We start from the raw sequence: 12,984 nt of genomic DNA, 5'->3' as shown, positions 1-12,984 counted from the left end.
ATGCATCGGCTATTCAAATCATATGATTTTTTTTGTGTGCAAACGATTTTGAGTTAGTAGATTATATTCAACAGTTTGAAATATTAATATAGGATCTTTATTATATAATTTTAATCTGATCAAATTTGAGTTCAAATCCAAATAACTTGATTCTAATTAGTACTATCAACTATTAAGGTTGCTACCTAATCAATCGTGCTATTTTTCTCTTTGTAGATGGAGGCAAGGATCAGAGTGGATCGGACCAACGTGAGGGATAAGCCCACCTGCAGACCAGCCCAGCCCAGCCCATCAATCCGCTGGGCAGCGTACAAGAACCCTAGAATCATTGCCCCAGCGATAAGGTATATAAGCCTCACCCGCCGGTGTTGAAAGGCCTTTCGGAGAGTGGCGGCGAGGGGAGGGTGAGAGAGAGAGGACGAAGATGGTATCTCTGAAACTCCAGAAGCGGCTCGCCGCGAGCGTCCTTAAGTGCGGGAGGGGAAAGGTCTGGCTTGATCCCAATGAAGTCAACGAGATCTCCATGGCCAACTCTCGTATGCTCTCTGTCTCTCCTCTCCTTCCTTCTCCTCTTACCGATCTTATGACCCATGAATTCGAACCCTCAGGGTTTGGGTTTATCCTTTTCATCGTCGTTGATGCTTGTTATTTTCTGCTTTTATCGGATGTTCCAATATCTTATTGAGTCTCCTTTTGTAGATCGGCCGGCAGAGTGATTTTACTTGATCTTGTTTTGTTTTGTTTTGTTTTCAGAAGTATTGTCGTTTACGTTTTTTTAGGAGATTTATACTCTTGATTTGCTCGAAAATATATTCTTTCTTGAGATGTATATGACTTGGGGTTTTGGTTTGCTGGTGGTAATTCGTGTTTAGAGTAATTTAAATCAAACCAATTACTTCACATTTGCTATGTATAGATTTCTTTTATGTGGCATGACTGTGGGTAGAGTGTGTCGGTGGGAGTGGGGATTTCGGGATCCTCAGTTTTAACAGTCATGTTGTTGAGATTCTCTTTCTTTGTGCCGACTATTATTCGATCTTCTTAAATAAGATGGATGAGATGTTGTTTTCGTGTCATGCTGAGGTTGATATGATCACTGCTTCATGGCTTTTTACTGAATGAGTAGTTTTCAAGTGGAAACTTATAATATCAGTATAATCTTTTGAGTTGATTCTCTTAACTATTGCTTTCGAGCAATTCTAGATTTCCTGTTAGGTTTTATGATTTTTTTAATGCATAATCTTTTCTTAGCCATGATGAATAACGTTGCTTGGTGTACTTTGTTGTCTCTATGGTTAATGTGCGATATGTGACTCCTGGATGAAGTTCATGAAGCAGTTCTAGTTTTTGATCCTTGCTATGATTCCTATTGTTAATATACCATGTTTCTCTGATCCTACACGAATTTCGAATTATTCCTGTAATTTTATTATTCCTTTTATGCATTTAATCATTTAATTTGTAAATTTTCATGTCAAGTGGTGAATCAGTCTATCCAAGCTATTTTTGAATGCACTAAAATAAAATTGCTGTTGGCTAGGATAAATTAACAGAATTTGCACAAGTGACCTGTTCAATCTTGACAAAAGTAATTAAAATACCTGTTGATGCTAATTGCCATTTTTGTGAAAGGATGTTTTCACTTTGGTATTTCTGATGTGAAATTTCACCAACTAAAGTGAGTTAGAGTAACTTTAAAACCTGCTGTGTAGAGCATGTGCACCCTTATTTTGCACCTTTTTCTTCCATTTCTTTTTGTTGGGGTGGGGGGTATCTTTAAAATATTAATTCTATCAACGCTCTTTTTAAACTCCTGGAACTTCATATTACTTTATATAGGTTATATTAGGGAGCACTTTTAGGCTACCTAATTCATAGGCTGCTTTGTTATTTCACAAACCATGGTGTTGTATTCATGATAAAAATCATGCTTGTATTCAATCTTCAGCTCAGGATAAGTCATAAAGAATTTGCCAAATTTTTAATGTTATATCCTCAGGAATATGGCTTCGCTTGTTATGATTTATGCAAAGTTAACAACTTTACTGTTGCTCATACAATTGCATAAATTGTAAAAGATTTGCTTGATTAGCTTTAATATTAGTCAATAGCTTTCTAAGGAGTCTTGGGGAAGGAAGAACTTCAAATTTTCAATCATATTTCAACTTATGGTTTAATTTAAAAAGAACATATGCTTTAATTGGTTAAACAAGCATGTAAACCCTCGAGAAGTATTTAAATTTACAAACTCTTCGTAATATTTCATTTTAAAAAAATTCTATTATGTACGGTGTTATTATTTTTAAAATTATTTATATGTGACAAAGTTTTGTAACTTGTTTAAATTTGTAAATTTACCTGATTATTGGCTCCAAAGAAACATTTTCTCAGTGACCAAGTTGACTTGCTTGAGCTGAATATATAAGAGAAGACGAACTGAGAGAGTCACCAGTCTTCCAAACTCTGGAGAAATTGACTCTTGGAAGCTCGAGAAGAATAAGCAATTAATGTTTTATTTTTCGCATAATGAAGCATATGATTTATATGGTGGATTTCTAAATCTACTCTATGATTTATGATTTGCTCTAGGATTTATAATTTGGAGTATTCAAATCAAGTAGGAAATGTTAAGATGTCAGGTGTGGGTAAGAACATACTTTTTTCTATATTGAGGAAAATGAATCAAGTCCAGTAATGATATACTGGTTCAAAAACCATATTGTGACCTTTTCTTGTACCAAACAGCTTTTTGGCTAATTTTTCAGCAATAGATTCTCGTTGTTGTCTTGGAGTAGCTACAAGATACATGTTCATTATCTCGTGGTTGGGATAAGATTCAGAGAAGGAAGAGAAGAGGCTAAAAGGAATCAGGATATCCTCTTGAATGGATACATCATCAAGATTGGGTTTTTCAATTGAAATATTGTCACTGAATGTTAAGTAATACACCCTTTATGTCTCTTGATGCTATGTATGGAGACATTGTCCAGAGGAATGCATTATCAAGTTATGGGATTTGTTTGTGTTTTTTCTCAATTAGTTTGATGTTAAATCTCTTTCTACCTCCTTTGATATTTTTTTCACCAATGCCCGTCCACTTCTTTTTGGCAAAAAAAAGGAAGAAAAAGAAGATGTTTGTGAAACTCATTATCCTTTTTTAGCGGCCACCTCCTTTTTTCTCCTTTAGAGTCCTGCTTCCTTCACCATTGTGGTTATGAGGGTTCATTATTTTCTTCATGGTGGTCGTATTATAGAGGGATGATGTTAGAAAGAGTTCTGGTCTTTATGTTGCATATGAAGATCTGACATCATTCTTTATGAATACTGGAAGCTGAAGATCCAATTTTACTGGTTTGAGCGATCATTTCATTCTTATACATAGTTCTTTAATATGTATGCATCTGCATCCAGTGGTTTGTAGGCCTAGTTGAATTTGTTGTAGCATCAGTTTGTCTGAATGCTGTTTATGATGTGTAATTGAATGTTTACTTGGTATTGGAATAGTTTTTGTGATCTTGCTCTTGAATGATTTCAATGCTTGTCAATGCAGGCCAGAATATAAGAAAGCTGGTGAAGGATGGATTTATCATTAGGAAGCCCATGAAAATTCATTCACGATCTCGTGCAAGGAGGGCATTGGAAGCAAAGAGGAAGGGACGGCATTCTGGATATGGTATATCTGTGCCAAACGAGAGTGTACAATGTATATCCGACTTTGAGTTGATTTTATTCATCGATGTTTCTAAATGCTGCAGGTAAGCGCAGGGGTACAAGGGAAGCTAGGCTTCCCACCAAGATCCTCTGGATGAGGAGGATGCGAGTTCTGAGGCGTTTGCTGCGAAAGTACCGTGAATCGAAGAAGATTGACAAACATATGTATCATGACATGTACATGAAAGTGAAGGGTAATGTCTTCAAGAACAAGAGGGTGCTGATGGAGAGCATTCACAAATCCAAAGCTGAGAAGGCAAGAGAAAAGACTCTATCTGACCAGTTTGAAGCGAAGCGGGCAAAGAGCAAGGCAAGCAGGGAAAGGAAGTTTGCCAGGAGAGAGGAGCGTTTGGCTCAGGTGAGATAAAGTTTTATCCCTTCTGTTAGTGGATTCTACTATCTGATGAACAAAAATAAGGTTTTCTCTTCCATGATTTGATTTTTTACTTATCAGTTCTTCAGGAATAACTTCCCAAGAGTAGGCTTGTTAGATCCCAATGTGCTTGATGCTAGATGGTTATCATCAAATGCCATCAAGAAAATTTATATGTTGAGGATAACCTACATAAGTGTCAATTGTACGGGTTCCTCAGAGGCATATTTAATTGCACTCACCACTTAAATCTTTTAGTCTTAAAGAAGTTGTGGTGTGTATGATGAACCCTGTTAGCCTTCCTAGATGTTGGAAGGTTGGTTTTCCCAGAAGGGTACAGAGAGGTAAAGTTAAATTCCGGCTCTCTGGGACCATCATTAGCAGATAAATCAGTTGAGGGAAACAAAGGAGTGGTTTAAGGTAACAGATGGTCTTGCTGAGCTGGATTTATTGATTATAAACAGATAGTTGGCATTACGACTCTGTTATGAGGCCCATCTTCCATTGGAGTGTTCATACTCCTATTCTTGCTTGATTTGTGTTCTAGAGTGGAAATCCAAATGCTCTATCATATTTATAATCCTAGAATCTTTCACAACCTTCAGCCGTCCCACAAAAACAAGAATTTGTTTTCATGATGTCGGTTTTTCTGCCCGGCGTTTACAAAAGATTGAACAATAACTTACTATTGATATAGTTTGTCAGGCACTGTAACAGATTTTGGTTCTTGCAGTACGCAGTGTACTAGGTTGGGAAACCAACTACTTTTATGTTCTGATTTTTCTTGATTATGTTTGTCTTTTATGTACATAGGGTCCTGGAGAGCGACCACCTGTTGCACCACCTGCGGCTCAACCTGCAGTGTAGGGATTCTTGCCTGTTCTTTTTATGCTTTTAATATTTATTGGATTGTGGGTTAATGCTGTTTTTCCGTTGCAGGGCTCCCAAAAAGGCCAAGTGAAGATCAACTGCAAGTAGTGCTCAAGGACAAACTATATTTTGAGTTGCAGGATAGGTGTAAGTGGGAACTAATGAAGCATTTGCTTTTTGTCTGTTTTGTTTTTTCAAACCATGAGTTGGTTGTTTAAAATACTGAAAGATTTTAGTGGAGACTTCTTTGTGGTTTCTTCGATGTTGTTCCGTCTGGTGTTTGTTTGGAGAAACTTGCATGCTTGTTCTTTTTAATTTTTTTCCCCTAAAAATGATGGTGAGTTCATAAGACCCTGGAATGTGGTATATGATTTATAAGCCATGTGAAGACCATTAGATGGCCATCATTTTTTAAAGCTAGCAATTGGCTAACCAAACAGCATTCTCTCTGTGAACACTGCATGGTTCTGTATTGGTAGATGCCAACATCTCGGTTTCATGGTTCCGTGCCATGTAAGATATCACTGATGCTTGCTGGGATCATCAACTCAGCGTGATGGGTGATTTATTCACTCGATTATTTTTCAGGTTATCACCCTTAAATATCTTTACCATGGAGAAGCTTCTGTTCCCTTATTTGGCTTAAAGTAGTCAGGCTTTGGTTGCATTCGGAAGAGTTTAACCCTTTCTCTACATTGTTCTTTTTGCAATGATGTCGATTATCTGATGTTAGTACTGTGCTTCTAAGCACTCATGTTGTCGGAAGGATTGAAATTATTCGATAAAGCAGAGCACTGGCAAAATAAAATCACACCCTAGGGCTTCGGGTTAAACACCTACTCTTTTGGTGGGGACTGAATTTTTATATCACTGACCTTTATATTGGTATTCGATCTATCTTTGATTCGATTTCAACTTAATGGTGTTGCAATAGCCTTCACCAATTCCTTTGAATCCCTTTCCCTTTCAACCGTGCCGCATGTTCGTGTAGTGGAAAAAAGTTTTTGAAAAAAAGGGTGCATATAAAGATCTCAAATGATCGGGTGGCCATCCAAACACGTCTTCACTGTAAGTATAATCCCTGCGTACTTGCTGACCAAGGCAATGGCCGTAACTGCTAACAAAGTTCCCATCACGAGACTTTTTGTTTCACCAATTCTATTTCATTCCCTCGCGAACAGGAACATCACCGTTCCTTCCCGCCTCCCAGGGCTTGAACCTCCAGTCACCAACCCACCCAGCTCTGCTTATAACCCTCACCAAGCCAAGCTTATCCACAGAATCCCAGAGCCTTAACCATGACATCAGGTGGATGTAAATCATTCCGGAACGTGGTGAACATTAACTTCTCCAGCAGCATCGGCTTCCCGGTGGCAAAGCTCCTGATCATTGGCGGTTTCATCGCAATCACTACTGGTTTCATCCTCTTGATTGCTTGCTGGATGGTCTGTTTGTTCTGTCGAATGGATAAGCCTATCGATATTGCCACCATCGATGCAACTACTGCAGCCTTGATCTCTACCGCTGCCACCACCACCATCAGGTTTTCTAGCTCTGCCACCTTTTCCTGCCATGGTGGAATTAACCCCAAGGTCAGTGGATCTCTGGAGGTCTTTGTATGCTCCTCTTCATCTCTAAAGGAGAAGATAGAGTGTGCCGTCTACCTCATGGTGATAAAAAATGGTGACAGGGGGAGGCTCCTCTCAAGGTGTGGCCATGGGTTCTATTGAGGTAAATACTCATATACCCGACTTCGATAGCAACTGAGAAGCTAATTCGGTATTTAGCCGAGGACGTTTGGACTCACCCTGTATACTATGATTGCTCATTGATTCGGCAGCTAGCCAACTATTCTATTCGGTGGTTGGCCGAGTATTCACGATGATTTGATGGGAAGCAATAACCCTCGATCCCGAGTGATTAGCGGTTAGAGAATGGTTACTCAAATGGGCATTAACTGCTCATAACTCCCATGTTCTGGTATCGAAACCGAAGGGAGTTACCAAATAACCGCCACTCTACCCTATACAAAGGGAGGTAAGGAGGGGAAGAGATAGGTTTACTTTCTGAGCTCTTATATTTTTGATTTTTTCTACTATTTTTTTTACTCTGACTATTTAGGTATCGGAGGATCCCCATCGAAATATCTCCTGCAAGAGAATTTATTTTGCAGGTCCACATTTCGTTCGAAAGCAAGGCGCACTTACTCGATAACTATCCGACTCGTCGGAGTTTAGCGGCAACAGATTTCATGCTCCGTGCATTGACATGTAGATCCACTCCCACTTTACTTGCCCCCTCTGCCGATCAAATGTCGAGTCTGAATTCACTGAGCCCCTCATCTGACGTTTGCCGGAGATGACTTTGCTGATTGGAATTCTTTCAAATGCCATCACTCAAATGATCTACATATTCTCGTAGCGTGAGATAGTGGAAGTGTCTTGCAGTGCAGCAACTTCTTAGAGACCATAGAGAAAAGTTTTTTGCAACCTGCCCTTGCAAAATTATAAAGCATCTTCCTCTGTGACATTTTCTTGTTGGATCTCAGAAGTAGCCAGCATAATTTCTTATAAGATTGATTGATGTTCTGCTAAAATAATTATACTAACCTAGATCAAATAGGGATTTCATAATTTTGTCATTGCTGCTACTTTTAGCTGTGCCAATGCACTAGCGCAGACCCTGTTAAAGTGAACAATAATGGCCTCTAGTTGTTTACGCTGCAAGTTTCTGACCAGGTCCTTGAGAGCAAGTAAAATATTTAGCCTGTTTTTTATGGGAGAGATGGTTAAATTTGAATGCTTAGTGGTTATTTTGAAGATGTATTCATGTCATAATTTTTACCTTGTAGCTCACCTGGTGCATGATTTAGAACATATGAGGAGACTAGAATCACAGATCAATGTTGTCTCCCTCTTCTTTTACCCTTCTCTCCGGAAGACCGGGTCTTTTATTTATTTATTTTGCTTCCTTTCTTGCTTCCTTACAAGGAATCAGTAAGCACGTTGGTGGAGATAGATGCAAGCAAAAGACTAGCCCTCTGCTATTACAGACTACCTGTTCATTGGAGGAGCTCTAGCTGCAAGGTCCATGTACACTCTCCTCTTTTTGATAGAAAAGGAGGCAAAAAGCCACCTATCTTTTATTTAGGAACACAAGTTATATACAAGAGAAAAAATATCAGACTCTCTTCAGCACTCTGCTATATATATGCTCTTCAGCACTCGGGTGTGACACACATACTCTGCCTGTACATACCAATGAGGCAATGAAATGGGACAATCAGACTATCAGGATGGTGACCACTTTAAGAACAAGAACTTCTCAGTAGGCATTATTCCTTATTTTGAAGATCTTAGATGGTGTTCAAGGAAATTTTGAATAAGGAAGGTACGATTATACTGTGATTCTTCGGATTTATAAGGCCCAAATCACTGACATCTTGTGGTAACAAGATTAATTTTGTCTTCTAACACAGGATGAGTTAAATGATTTGGGGCACATTTTTGGTGCATATTACATGAATGATGGACCAGCATTATCTGATATTTTCATTGTTTATTTACATATTTTGAAATTTTAAAATGCTTAAGTCAATTGGAAAAATTAATATAACTCCATGCAACATTGGCTCGAGCAAATAATCCCATTATATATTCTTCCATTATTTTCCATTTTTTATAAGTAAAAATTATCATACAAGTTATTACATTATTAGCAAATAAAGAATTGAAATAGGTCTACATATGATGGCCATAATTTCTGTTATAAAACTTCAACAGATTCCTTGGAGGTCCCCTTTTTTAGGATCAACTCTCCTTACTTGTGTCCCCCCCGCCATTCACGCGCTCCCATGCACAGTTATTCTCTCCTCACCACGCCATTATTTGTGGTTAAGAAACCTAAAACCAAAAGCAAAATTAAATCCATTCCCCCTGGTCCAAAGCCACCTTGTTCCGCACGACTACCAGCCATCCTCTTGTGCACCATCATACATACCACTCCCAGCTCCAAATCCCCTGAAACAATCCTTCATACAAGTTTGGATCTCTTTTCTTCTCTTCAAGTTTGATAGCCACCAAAAGAAGAATAAACTCTTCCAAAACCTATACACATGGCGACCATCCTCCTCCTCCTTTGCCTCTCCATCGCCATCCGATCCACCGCCGCCTCCGAAGCCAATTGCAGCACCACCAGCCACCTCAATGAAGCCTGCAAGCAGACCTTCGACACCGACCTCTGCGTCAAGGCCCTCTCCATTTATCCCGAGAGCCAAACCTTCGACTTCCATGGTCTCGCCGGCCTCGCCATCAGGGCCGCCGCCTCCGCTGCCGCCGACACCTCCTCCTACATCTCCGGCGTCCTCGACGAGGGGAGTGTCGAAGATGAGGACTTCCAGCAGTGCCTCTACGACTGCGAGGAGAGCTTCGTGGATGCAGTCGATCAGCTCGACGAGTCGACGGTGGCGATGGACAAGAAGGCGTACGAGGACGTGAACTTGTGGGTGACGGTGGCCAAGACGGATGGGCAGGTGTGTGATGAAGGGTGCAAGAATGTGCCATCGGACACGAAGGTGAAGCTTGTCGCCAAGAGCGAGGAGTTCAGCAGATTGTGTGGTATTGTTCTCAACATGACCAGCTTCCTCGCCGCCAATCATTATTAAGACTTTTCTGAAATATTTTTGTGGCTTTAATTAGATTTTGTTTAACTCAGGTTCTGTCCCGACCATTTAGATTCCAAGATTTTGGATTCGTTCCAATGTTTCAAATGTTGTTCTTATAACTGCAGGATGTCTGACTTGATAGTTTTTGCGTTTGCTGGACACCATTTCAACTATGCTGTTCTTAATTTTTATAACTCTTTTGTGGTATTGAAATTAATTTTATAGTAATTTTTTAAATAAAATTATAAAAATATTTTCTTAATTTTAATTCAATTTTACTTACCTCTTTTATATTTTAAAAAATATCAAACTGTTCTTTTTAGCGATCGTTATTTTTCAATACGATCCAGCCATCTATCTCTACTAATAAAAATTTATAAAATGACGAAAATACACTCATCTCTTATCCTTCCTCCTCTCTCTTCTCCGATTGATCCTCTTCTCCTCCATCGCGAGCGTCCCTCTTTCTCTCTCTTTTTCCTCCTCTCTTTTCTTCTCCTCTTCTTCCTCCTCATCCATTTTTTCTCCTTTATGGCGGCTTCCTCTACCTTCACCAATTCCTACATCTTCTCTCCTTCTTCCTTATCCACCTTTTTTTTCATCATCATCCTCCTCCATGCTGCCCATAAACCATTCTCTTCCACGATGGCCTTCTCCACTTCCATCCTTTTGTGCTTTTCCTCTTTTCTTCCTCCCCATCTTCTCCTTCTTGTCCTCTTCCAACCCATTCTTTGTAGGCGGGCTCTTTTCCCTCCTCATCTATTTCTTCTCCTCATCCTCTTTCTCCTCTTCATCCTTCCAACCCATCCATCTCTTCATGATGATCCCTTCCATCGCTGTTCCTTCTCGTTGGCAACCCATCCTCCCCCCCCTCCTCTTCCTCTTCAACATTTTCTCCTTCTTTTGTCCTCCTCCTTTAACTCATTCCTTGCCGGTGGCCCTTTTCCCTTCCTCTCCTCTCTCCTTATCAATTTCTCCTTTTCATTCTCTTCCTCTTCTAAGCCCAATCAAGTGAGGGGTATTTCCATCTATTGAGAGGGAATGCTAATACCGTTTATTGGTAAAGCTCCATATCGATAACTAGAAAGGTCAGTTTGATATTTTTTAAAGTACATAGACGTAAATAAAATTGAACTAAAGTTGAGAAGATATTCATGTAATTTTTTTAAAAAAAAATTTGAATGTATTATAGATTTAAATTTCGGCTACACGGTGTTGCCTGTTGTGGTCAAAAGGTCATGACTTAGCATGTAAAATATTATCCGCTCTGCAGGTCTCATGAGCATCATAATTTTGTCCTTCAAAAAATACCTCATAAAAAAAAATAAAATCCCATCATCTACAAGCTAAAACCTCCTTTGACTCACAATCAATATAAAAATAATGATGCCATCCCTCCACAATATTGTCGATGATTTATAGATGTTCTAAAAGCCACATCTCTCTCCCAAATGAACATATTCTTGTCTACCAACCATTTACAAATTCCAAAATACTGTAGACTAATCCTTTCTATAAAATTTGGCTCCTTCCAATCCGGCTCTATATCTCCACTCCCTCTTCCTCAATAACGAGGCCCAAAGAACTGATATTACTTCAAAAGCCAAACCAAATCTATTTGGGAGAAATTCTTTGCGCGCTATGGGTGGTGCAAAAAATCCGACGTGGAGTGCACTATTTTGTATGATTGGTCCACATAACCATCGCTTCTCAATGCACATTTAATACCTACAATTTTATATTTTTATTTAAAAATTTTAAATGATGAAAATACTCCTGCACTTTAAAAAAAATTATGACATCCCGTGCATATTATGACTAATATTATGGCTCAGAAAATTATAATATTCTATGGTATATTATGACATTGTATATCAAATTATGATTTTTTGCATACAAGATGTTATAATATGATTCAAAATGTCATAATATAGAAGGAACATTTTTGTCCAATCACTTTTCAATGCGTATTTAATGCCTGCAATTCTTCTTTTTCGTTTGAACATTTTGAATGACGAAAATATCCTTGTTCTTTGAAAAAAATAATGACATTGTATGACATATTATGACATTCTGTGTCAAAATTAAGATGTCATAATATGGGTATAAAATGTCATAATTTTTTCAAAGAATGATATTTTCGTTATTCAAAATTTTCAAACAAAAAAATGAAACTGCAAGCATTAAATATGTATTTGAAAAGCGATGGTTATATAGACTAATCATATAAAATGATACGCTTCATATCGGATTTTCTACACCACCTGCGGTGCACAAAGAATTTCCCATCTATTTGGTTTTATTTTTTTAACAATTATATGCATCAAGATTTTTATCCAAATTATTGGAATTCAGGTACTTGAACTTTTATTTTCTACATACTTGTTGATGTTGATCAAATTAATATCAACCCTCCATCTTTTTCATCAAAGTATAAGATTAAATTGTAGTCAGTCATGGCATCACCAACACCTGTAAATTTGATTATATCCTCAAAGGAGTTAGACTCTTTGGTTTCGAGTTGTCTGCAACAAAAGCTGTGAGCTTTATTGCAGCCTGGGTGATCATTCCACAAAAAGAGACGCAAAATTTCCTACTAATGCACAGGATTTTTGCTAGGGCTGCAAGTGATTGTAATCAGCCTGAATTCAACCATAGAGCAACCAATGCTTGTACAACAGTGGTAGCTTTTAGTATATTTCTTCTTACGAGATTGCTGGACCAGCCTGGAGCACCCTTTGCATGATTACCCTACTTTTGAAGCACTTTGTTTCTGAGGGTTGCTCAAAAATGTTCTCAAGCCCTGCAATCACTGTGCGACCAAGAACAGTTTTGAGAGAGCTTGGGGAGATTGAAAGCCAAATCCTTCAATTTTAAACAACCGAGGCTGATTGATCAAAACTTTTATACTCAAGCCTTATGTCACCAAAGCAACTAGGCCTGGCCTGATAAATTCGCTGCTTCTTTCTTCAAGACATGAAGGGAGGAGGTTCTCTGATGCAATCTCCAACTTCTTCCAGATTGAACACGCCCGAATGTTTGGCAACCCAACTTCTCCAAGGTTGATCCATTTTGTTTCACATCTAGCCCTAGAGTTATTAGCATGGTGCTATTAACTGTTTGAACTTGGGTAGTTGATCCATTGCACGGCAAGACAAAATACTTGCAACCATTGTCCACAGCTAGTAACGCCTGTTAGTAATATTCCCAGCATTCAGTATTTGCTGCGGTTGGCAACTCCTAAAGTAGTATTTCCCCTATGCTCATGTAACGTTGACCGGTGAGGTAGCAGTCAGCAAGATTTGTGCTTAAGAGGGCATTAATCCAGGTTGCTAAGATTGCAAACGTATCATTATCTAGTTAGACC

The 12,984-nt window shown here is 38.7% G+C and overlaps 2 protein-coding genes across 2 annotated transcripts; both read left to right on the top strand.

The window, feature by feature from the left end:
• The first annotated feature begins 339 nt into the window (after positions 1 to 339).
• Positions 340 to 5,216, top strand: LOC105052550 (large ribosomal subunit protein eL19y). The gene is made up of 5 exons (XM_010933390.2): positions 340 to 536; positions 3,551 to 3,673; positions 3,756 to 4,069; positions 4,898 to 4,947; positions 5,024 to 5,216. Exons 1-5 carry the CDS (start codon positions 425 to 427, stop codon positions 5,043 to 5,045), a joined length of 621 nt encoding a protein of 206 aa, XP_010931692.1. The 5' UTR covers positions 340 to 424; the 3' UTR covers positions 5,046 to 5,216.
• Positions 5,217 to 8,717: 3,501 nt separating this feature from the next.
• Positions 8,718 to 9,758, top strand: LOC105052767 (uncharacterized). The gene has a single exon (XM_010933706.4). It carries the CDS (start codon positions 9,069 to 9,071, stop codon positions 9,615 to 9,617), a length of 549 nt encoding a protein of 182 aa, XP_010932008.1. The 5' UTR covers positions 8,718 to 9,068; the 3' UTR covers positions 9,618 to 9,758.
• Positions 9,759 to 12,984: the final 3,226 nt, after the last annotated feature.

This window comes from Elaeis guineensis, chromosome 10, assembly GCF_000442705.2.
Source record: "Elaeis guineensis isolate ETL-2024a chromosome 10, EG11, whole genome shotgun sequence".
NCBI lineage: Eukaryota > Viridiplantae > Streptophyta > Magnoliopsida > Arecales > Arecaceae > Elaeis > Elaeis guineensis.
Note: the sequence above shows the minus strand (reverse complement) of the source record. Positions and strands in the feature narration are given on the sequence as shown.

Bases quoted from the DNA above. Each gene is read 5' to 3' on its own strand.
- LOC105052550 (XM_010933390.2), top strand. From the start codon at position 425: ATGGTATCTCTGAAACTCCAGAAGCGGCTCGCCGCGAGCGTCCTTAAG. The intron at 537-3,550 runs GTATGCTCTCTG...TTGTCAATGCAG, and splicing joins GATCTCCATGGCCAACTCTC to GCCAGAATATAAGAAAGCTG. The intron at 3,674-3,755 runs GTATATCTGTGC...TAAATGCTGCAG, and splicing joins GGGACGGCATTCTGGATATG to GTAAGCGCAGGGGTACAAGG.
- LOC105052767 (XM_010933706.4), top strand. From the start codon at position 9,069: ATGGCGACCATCCTCCTCCTCCTTTGCCTCTCCATCGCCATCCGATCC.